The sequence below is a fragment of the Chrysochloris asiatica genome, unplaced genomic scaffold (assembly GCF_000296735.1).
Source record: "Chrysochloris asiatica unplaced genomic scaffold, ChrAsi1.0 scaffold00096, whole genome shotgun sequence".
Lineage (NCBI taxonomy): Eukaryota > Metazoa > Chordata > Mammalia > Afrosoricida > Chrysochloridae > Chrysochloris > Chrysochloris asiatica.
Window position 1 is genome coordinate 10,153,969 of NW_006408614.1, and position 9,265 is coordinate 10,163,233.

The 9,265-nt window shown below is 53.0% G+C and overlaps 1 protein-coding gene across 1 annotated transcript in view; it reads left to right on the forward strand.

The window, feature by feature from the left end:
- RAMP1 (receptor (G protein-coupled) activity modifying protein 1) overlaps window positions 1-9,265 on the forward strand; it is a 59,628-nt gene that overhangs the window by 6,823 nt on the left and 43,540 nt on the right. The window contains exon 2 of the mRNA XM_006866819.1: window positions 1,366-1,504. Coding sequence (XP_006866881.1) covers window positions 1,366-1,504 — 139 coding nt within the window. The remainder of the gene's footprint in view (window positions 1-1,365; window positions 1,505-9,265) is intronic.

Here is a 9,265-nt window from a genome sequence, read left to right on the forward strand (position 1 = left end):
CCATCCATCCATCTACTTGCCCACCCACTCTTCCATTCTTCCATCTACCCACTCACCCATCCATCCATTCATCCACCCACCCACCCATTCTTCCTTCTATCCACTCATCCATCTATCCACTCGTCTACACATTTATCTACCTACTCATCAGTAGGTGCCTTCCAGGAACTTGGAAGCACAGTGCTGGCAGTGGTGAGACTGGGGCACCCTGTGGGCAAAGGATGTAATGGAGGTGGGAGTGGGGGCAGCAGTTGGGTGAACAGCCAGATCTGGAACAGGGAATGGGAAGAGCCCCCTCAGGTGCAGTCCAGTTGAGAGACTGAGAAGGTAACATTGCATCCAGGAGGAAACAAAGGGAAACTCACCATCACAGACTTGGGGGTGGGGAGATGGAGGAAACTGCGATGTTGTGCAATGAGCTGCTTGGTAAATCATGTTTAATCCCGTGGGAGTGTAGAACGGAGTTTATGGAACAGATAGCTGACTTTATACCTTGGAAATATTCAACAAGCCATGTGGGATTCCTGGGCTCTGCAAGGCTGGGTGGGCCTGCCTTGGGGAGTATGGAGACGGCCAGGGTTCTCAAGCCGTCCTCCTTGAGGGTGGGAGAGACCTGGACATGGAGGGCCTAGTGGTGGTGGGAGCAACTGGGTTTCCATCTCAGGGAGTGATTTTCTCCAGTCTGGGCTGGGGGCCTGAGGGTTGTTAGGTCGTATAAAAATGCCCTTCACTGACCAGAGTGTGTTCTGGGGACAAGGGGCAGAGTCTCCCAGCAAGTCCCTGCTCACAGCAGCTGGGGGTGCAGTGGGATCCTAGCTGCCTTCTGTGGTCCAGGACCAGGGGTGGACATGGCTCAGGGTCCAGGGTAGGCATGACAGAGGGAGAGGCTAGTGTGGGAGTGGTCATGGAGTAAGCCCATGGGTGGGCAAGACCTCCCGGGCAGGGGATGAGAGGGGACGTGGCTACTGGGAAGGGCTGTGAGTTGTGTGTGTGTGTGAGTGTGGGGGTGGGCGAGGGTGGGCGTGACCAGTCTAATGAGTTGTCAGTGGGCGTGGCTGCAGTAGGCAGGCCTTTGGTGGGCCTGGCTTTGGGAGGTGCCAGTGGGCGTGGCTTAGGGGACTGTGGACCCACTAAGCTGTGGAGAGGAGACGCTTGTGTGGGTGTGACTATCTGGGAGGGGCCATGCTGGACCTGGTCTCCTGCTTGGTGCAGGGTGAGTGTGGCTGTGGGTGGGCGTGGTCACTGGATCAAGGGCAGAGCAGAGCTGTGAGTGGGCGTGGTCGCCTAGTGGGGTGGCTTGGATGTGGCCGCTCGGTCAAGGCTAGGACTGTGGGTTGACGACCCCCTGCATCCTTGTCCCCACAGTGCATCTTCTCGTGGTGGCCACGGCCTGCCAGGACGCCAACTATGGTCCCTTCATCCGGGAGATGTGTCTCGAGCGGTTCCAGCTGGACATGGAAGCCCTGGGGAGGACTCTTTGGTGCGACTGGGGCAAAACCATCGAGTGAGTTCTGCGTCCCTGGCAGGGTATGGGGCAGGCGGGTAGGCGTTCCCACCCCTCCTGTGTCAGGTGTCCTAATAACTCAGCCCCTGGCTGGATCTGGGCGGGGGTGGGGTGGGGGGAAGCGAGAGTGGAAGTGTGAAAGGCAGGAAACTACCCTGGTGCAGGGTCAGGTCTTGTTCACAGTGGGGCTCTGAGGAGCAGGGGCCAGGGCACCAGTGCTGCTGGGGGAGGAGGGGGTGTCTCAGGGCCACGGTTCTGGTAGGAATCCGGTCTGCAGGGGTATCCCTGCCACTTCCCTCCAGCCACACTCCCCACCCACCAAGTTCTTATTGCTCCAGGAATGATGGGGACAGGGTCACTGGGAGGGTTGTCCACTCTGCCGGACCATCCCCTACCTCCCACCCACAGGCTGACGCTGGCACCTCAGACCCTTCCCAAGAGAGTGGGCTCCGTTAGGGGTCACAACTTGGGGGTTCCCTGATCCAAAGTCTCATCTTTATTTCTGCTTTGGGGTGCCTGGGGGGGGAGTGAGGGAAAAGGGAACCACCCTGAAAAGGTAATAATGGGAATCTAGCCTCCAGTTCCACTGAGGGACCATCCCAGAATTTAGGGTCTCAATGCCTAAATTGTGAAATTCATCCAGAGTCAGAAATGGAGTGTGGGGGAGGCGGCGGGTGCTGAGAGCAAGCTGGTTGTTAACAATCAGATCTGCCTGTTCTTCAGGCTAACTGGCCCTGAGCCTCAGCTGAGTAATTTGTATTAAAATAAAAGCTTGCTTCTGATCACCGTCCAGGGCTGACATAGTGGACGTTCCCCCAGGGAAAGAACACCCCCTGATTTCGCTAAACGATCGCCTATTTGTGGAGATGGATTATAGAAAGCAGTTAGCTCCTGGGAGACTGTGGTTAGAAATGGAGGCCCCGCCCCCAACGGCTCTGCCCCACTTAAAGCCCAAATAGGAACACTTAGTGCTTGATCCCAACAAGTCTGCCAACCTTGTAGCCAAATAGCAAGATGGCTACAAATAGAAACCCAGGGGCAAGGTAGCCGAGTCTCCTATTTATAAAGAAAACCAAGGCAATGTGAGGGACAAGAAGCAAAACCTCTGCTTACCTAGATCGCAGACAGTTCAGGTCTGCAGCCAGAATAGTGATGCCTCCCACCCAAAGATGTCCTTGTCCAGATCCCTGGAAGCAGCAAATATGCTAGGGTCTCTAGGAGCTCTGGTAGCGTAGTGGTTACGAATCAGGCTGCAAACCGCAAGGTTAATAGTTTGAAACTACCAGCTGCTCTGCAGGAGAAAGATGAGGCGTTCTGCTCCTGTAAAGATTTACAGCCTCAGAAACACTGTACAGGGTTACTATGAATCGGAAACAACTCCACAGCACACAGCCACCACCTAGCAAAGGGGGTGGGGGGTGTGAGGGGGGCGCCTAAGATTGCAGATGGAGCTTGGTGTGTGCTGTTCTCAGCCATCCTGTGAGTGGAACTGACCCACAGGGTATCCCAGGCTGTCGTCTTTCCGGGAGCAGACTGCCTCATCTTTCTCCCAGAGTGGCTGGTGGGTTTGAAAACACCAATGGTGGGTTAGCAACCAAGTGCTTAATCACTGTGCTACTAGGGCTCCTTCAGGTAGGAAGGCTGCCTGTAGGCTGATTTTGCGGTGGGGAGAGTGGTCTAACTGCTCTGGGTGGGTCTGATCGACTCAGAGGATTCCTGAAAGATGAGGCAGGGGAGGCAGAAGAGGGGGCCTATGTCATGGGCTGTGAGGACTTGGCTTTGATGATGGAGCAAGGGGGCCACAAGCCAAGGCGTGCCGGCACCTGTGTTGTTAAGTGCTATCGAGTGGGTTCCAACTCACACTGACTCTGTGTAGGATTTACAAGGAGCGACTGGTGGGCTTGAACCATTGACCTTGCGGTTAGCAATCTAGTGCTTATCCTATAGTGCCTCTGTTGTTCTCAAGTGCCGTCAAGTCAGTCCTGACTCATAGCCACCCTCTAAAGGGTTTCCAAGAAGCAACTGGTGGGTTTGAACCACCAATGTTTTGGTTAATAGTCCCGTACTTACTCTAGACACTGGGAAAGACAAAGAAAGAGATTCTCAGCTGGACAGAGTTTAGGAGACAAGAAGGCTCCCGATGACAATGCAGGGTGTCTGGGGGGAGTGAGGCCACCAGAGAGCGCTGGCCTCAGGGACTGTCCAGTCCAGGTTGGGGCATGAAGGCCCAGGCCATGGGAAAGATGCCAATCAGAGGCAGGTGTGACCGGTGAAGGTGAAGGCTGGAGAGCAGAATGGGGCAGCTCTGAGGCCTGCGCTCCAGGTCCAGACTGAAGCTGCAGCTGGAGGTCCCCAAAGACAAGGACCCCAGGGCAGGAGCTGCCCAGATGCCTCTGCTGAGGTCAGTGCCTTCAGGTGACTCTAAGTGAGGGAAACTTCTGACTCAGCTCTGAAATCGGAGAGGACTCTAGTCACGCAGCCGTTGCTTGACGTGGGGGCTGAACACACACGTGAGCCACCCATCCTTTTGGGGATGCTGTGGGGGAGCCTTCAGTCCTCCCAGACAGACGTTTCACAGGCAGAAGGAAGGCCCAAGCAACCCTGCTTCCCTGCAGGAGTAACAAATGAAGACAGAGGCCTCGTCGCCGCCCTGGGAGGTACCGGTCGGTGCTTTGGTGCTGCCAGAACAGAAATATACCAGGGGCGTGGGGTGAGGGTGGGCTTAACAAATAGAAATGTTCTCTCACAGCTTAGGGGGCTGAAAGTCCAGATTCAGGGTGCTGGCTGTAGGAGACGGCTTTCTCTAGGTATTGGCGCTAGAGGAACATCTGTGGGCTCGGTGTTCTTGGAGATCCCCAGAGACCTCAGTATTAGTCCTCCCATAGGCTCCAGAACTTTCCAGCACAGGACCTCCGTTCCTGACTCTTGTTTCATGGTTGTAGACGGTCCCTCCTTCCTGCTTGCTTCCCTCTCCTTTTACCTCTTATAAGATGAAAAGGGGTGCAGGCCACACCCCAGGGAGATGCCCTTCCGCTCACATGCGAGGATTCCATCATCACATAATGGCCAAAGGACATCAGCAGGTAACTATCAAACCACTGAGAACCGTGGCCCAGCCAGGTGACACGTGGGGGGAGACACCATTCAATCCCTGACAGTCAGTGATAGAAATTTCCCAAGTAAATGTGAAGGTCAGACAAGAGCTCTCAGGCCGGGGATCCACCAAAAGGGTGGTGGACGTTCTTGAGTGACCGAGTGCTGGGGCTGAGGCCTGCCTTGCCTCGGTGTGTGCACAGTGCCTGAGAAAACCAGTGCCCCATGGCCGAGCTGCCCATCCATCGTCCATCCATGCTTGTCAGCCCCTGACCTCAGCTCCTCCTCCTGGCTGAGTTGCGGTTGGATGGATTTTGTCAAAACCATTGGTGGTGAGAACCATTCTTGGAGGTCTCATTCCTGAGTCCTTTCCCTTGGAACATGTGTGGTTGACCTCCTGGGGGTCACAGCTCAGCAGGTACCTCGGCCGCTCACCTTGCCGAGGCTCTGGTGACACTGGCTGCGTGTTGTTAGGTGTCATCGAGTTGGTTCCTGCACACGATGCCCTCCTCACCATTGTGGTCATGGTTGAGTCTGTGGGTGCAGCCGCAGAGCCAGTCCCTCAGGTTGAGAGCTTTCCTCGTGGTCACTGAATTGCTCTTTACTAAACGTGACGACCTTTTCTAGGGCTGTTCTGTCCTGATGACGTCTCCAAAGTAAGCAAGACGGAGTGTGGCCGTCTGGCTTCTAAGGAGCACTCTGGTTGTACTTCCGTCTAGGCCGTTCATTCTTTTAACAGTCCTTGGCATCGCCAGCATTCTTCGCTGGCAACATAATTCAGATTCCCATCGTGTACCGGAGCTTTAGCTCATCAAACAGCAGGCCTGGTTTGCTAATGGAATTTAGTGTAGTTTGATGCATCTAGTGGGAGATTTAATCTAATTTTGGAAGACATGAGAACATGGGGCGATTATCAGAACTTTCATTTCCAGAGACAAGGACAAGGCTGGGGAAAAGCAGGACCAGCACATGCTGGAACTCACTGTGTCAGACAGTGGTTACTTTTAGAGTGGCCACATGCAACACTGGAGTCCTGGGGTGGCGATGTAGGATAAGCACTGCACTGCTAACCCCCAGGGTCCGTGGTTCAAATCCACCAGAAACCCTATGCAAGATTGCTATGAATCGGAACGGACTCCAAAGTACTTAGTAATAATGAGCAAAAATATAAATTACTAACCATCCCTCCAGCAACTCTCTCTTTCTCATCTGGGGTCAATATGCCATTGGAGCGGGCACACAGCACATTTACAGTTACGGGGGTTTTCAGGGAAGTTACAATTATGGGTCAGAAAGGCTCGGGGCACAGGTGTTCCAATCCGTTGCTGATAAATGCCTGCAGGACATGCAGCTCCGTCATAGCCTCAGCCTGAAAGCACTCGGCTCTCGCTGTGTGGGTCAGCAAACCTAGTCCCACTACTGAAGTCCCCAGAGGTGACCCACTCTACAAGCAAGCTTCCTGCCCAGAATCACTCAGCTTTGCTTGCTCTGTGGGTGGGAAGCCCCCTGCTCCGTCTCGTGCTCTGGTTCAAGGGCCTACAGCTGCTGTCCCTCTGGCCCTACGCTGGTGTCATAGCTCTGTCCCTGGTTGAGGAGATTCAGTGTGTGGGGATCTTGGGGTCCAAAGGCCACACTGCTCTCCTGGCTCTTCTCGGATGATGGTGACGTTCCCCCTCCTGCTCCTGAGATGGTTCGTTTTATAACCAGGCTAGAGTTGCATGATTTGACCATTTCCGTGAGCTCTGCTGACCTCTGCTGACCTCCACCGCTGACTTCTGGTATCCTGTCACTATATTGTCCCACCTCCTCTGACCCAGACACAGCAGGGCAGAAACAGCATTTGGTGGCAGGTACCGAGACTTTAGATAATCCATCACACCACATATCTGCTTCTCTCACCAAGGCAAGATATGCCAGATTGATTCAAGTGCTAAGAAGCCACCTCAGCACGGCTTTGGTGCCCAGGCATCCCCTCTGGGTGATGGGAGAGGCGTGAGAAGTGGCCCAAGGGTGTGGGGAGGGCCCAGCAATCACCAAGGCCTAGAGAGCCCAGCTTGAGGCCCATTTACTCAACGCCCACACTTCCTCTATCCTGAAGCCAGGGTCTCTGAACATCACCCAGGCCTCTGAGCCTGTTTGCCAGGACTAAGAAGGCCTCGACCACCTTCCAGTTTGCCATAAAGTGGCCCGCCCCTCACTGCACTGGGCTCCTCTAGCCCCGTCATCTCGTCAGCTCGTCTTGTCTCGGGGAGGGAAAGGCCAGGAAGCTTCAGGGGCATCTGCTTGGTCCTGCAGTTTCCTCCAAGGCCTCTGTCCCTGTGATGGATCCCAGGCCCTGGTCCTCTTCCGTCCAATCTAGTCCCTCTGCCCTGTCCTGTCCGCTTTGCACACTTACTGGGGGCCTTTGGAGAGCCTCCTCTTCCTCCCCCGACAGCATGCTGAGATGAAGCCCCTCTAAAGTTGAAGCACCTGTGTTGTTGCAGCTGTGTTGTTTCCGTAGCCCCATCTTCACCTGCCGTAGTGTCTCTCCTGAGGCCACACATGTGGAGAACGTGATCCACAGGGTGCACCACTGAACTCCAAGGTGAACAGTGAGCCAGAGCAGCCCTATGAAGGTGTCCCCTGAGATGTGCTGGCTTCCCGTGGACTGAAGAAAATGCCTTCATCTGCTGAAGAATCATGGAGAGTATCTTGGGGTCACAGTACACCACAAACCTTGCGTGGGCTAGTACCACAGTGTTCCAATGCTCCACTCCTCTGGTGCCCCTGCCCATTCTGAGTGGGTGCCTCCCTGTGTTTGCCTGATACAACTTAGAGAGCCTGTTCCAAGACACTCCAAGAAGGCAGTGTGAACAGTCTCAGAGTTCAGGGGAGACGGGGACCTCAGGGCCTCCTCCTGCCTCCCTACCTCTCTGGTTCTTAGATACCAATGTCCTTAGTCCATCCCACCTGGGCCTCACTTTCCTCTACAGGAAGGGACATCCCTACTCCTAACACGGAAGGAAAAAGCTGTGCCTCCCTGGGGTCCAGTGCCTGTCTGCCTCCCCCAAAGCCCCAGAGGGTTTCTTTCCTCTGCCCACAGGGTACAGACCAGGAAGACAATGAGGAGGCCCCCAGCCATCCAGTTCTGGAGTGGGGTCTGCTGACCTGGGACTGGATAAAGCTCTGGTCCAGCAACTGCTGGCTTGGACAGTCACACTGATCAGGGATAGATTTTCCAATAAGCAAGTTAAGCTTGTGCTTAGGACATCAAACAGACAGGGACACTAGTTGTCCAAAGCAAAGACCCGTAAATGCCAACCATTCAGGACACAAGGAAAAGCAAGTGCCTCAGTGGAAGGGAATTGACAGGGCACTGAAGTGGTTACCATTTAATGAATTTAGTGTCTGTCTTAGGCTGGGTTCTCTAGAGAGGCAAAACCAATGAAAATTACATACGTATGTGTGACGCTGTAGGAAGAACACGCGACCTCCAGGTTTGTTTGAACCACAAAGTTGGTGGTTCAAACTCACCGGCTGCTCCTCGGAAACCCTATACAGGGTAGCTATAAGTCAGAACCAACTCAACAGCACTTAACAACAACAACGTGTAAGAAGAAGTTTGTATCAAGGAAATGGCTCACAATTGTAGAGTCCCAAGCCCAGGTCAACTGAGCCAAGATCTGCAGGTGGGCCCAGCAGGCAAACAGGTGGATATGAATCTCAGGCTCCCAATGGAAAAGAGAGCAAGCGTTTACTGCCTGCATGTCCATTGTACTGGGAGCAGAGCACACTCCCAGGGAAATATCCTTTCAATTGATTGGATGCTGATAGCCAGTCATCACAGAGTTAACTCTGCCTGCTCATGCTCAGTCATCAGAGTTAATTACACTGTACTAGATCCCACCATGGAGATATCCACATCTTATCTGCCAAACCGCTGAGAATCCTGGTCCACTCAAGTCGACATAAAACCTTAACTATCACAGTATTCAAGAATACTTCTCTTCCTTTTTCCTTTGAACTGATGGGGTAGAATTTAACAGTCAGTCCTCTCTCATCAGCTGTATTAGAAGGCACTATAACCACATTTTTGTTCCCTCCACTCCAGGGGTGGTGCTGCGGGTTAATGCGCTGGGCTGCAACTCAGTTTGAATTGCAAGGTCGGTGGCTCAAGCTCACCAGCCGCTTCTTGGAAACCCCATACAGGATCACTATGGGTTGGAACTCACTTGTTGGCAGTCAACACCAACAACAACAGTGAGGTTATTGAAAACACCACGGTTTGGGTCAGACACACTAGTCCTCAAACTAGTCTTTGCTCTTGAACAAACACTAAAAAGAGGTCTTTTTTGCAACAGATTTGCCTAATGTGATACATGATTTGATTTCTTGACTCCTGCGTCCATGAATATTGATTATGGAGCCAAGTAAATTGAAGTCTTTCAATCTTTTCTCCATTTATTATGATGTGATTTTTAGTCACATTTTAAAAACAAGTTACATCATGGAGAGCTAAGACATATGTATATGTGTATATATGTGTATAGATATAGATATTGTTAAGTGCATATAGATGGTATATATTGACCATCAGTTGTTGTTGTTGTTAAGTGCCAAGTCAATCCTGACCCATAACGACCCTATATAGGGTTTCCAAGGAGCAGCTGGTGAACTTGCAGTTCAAAC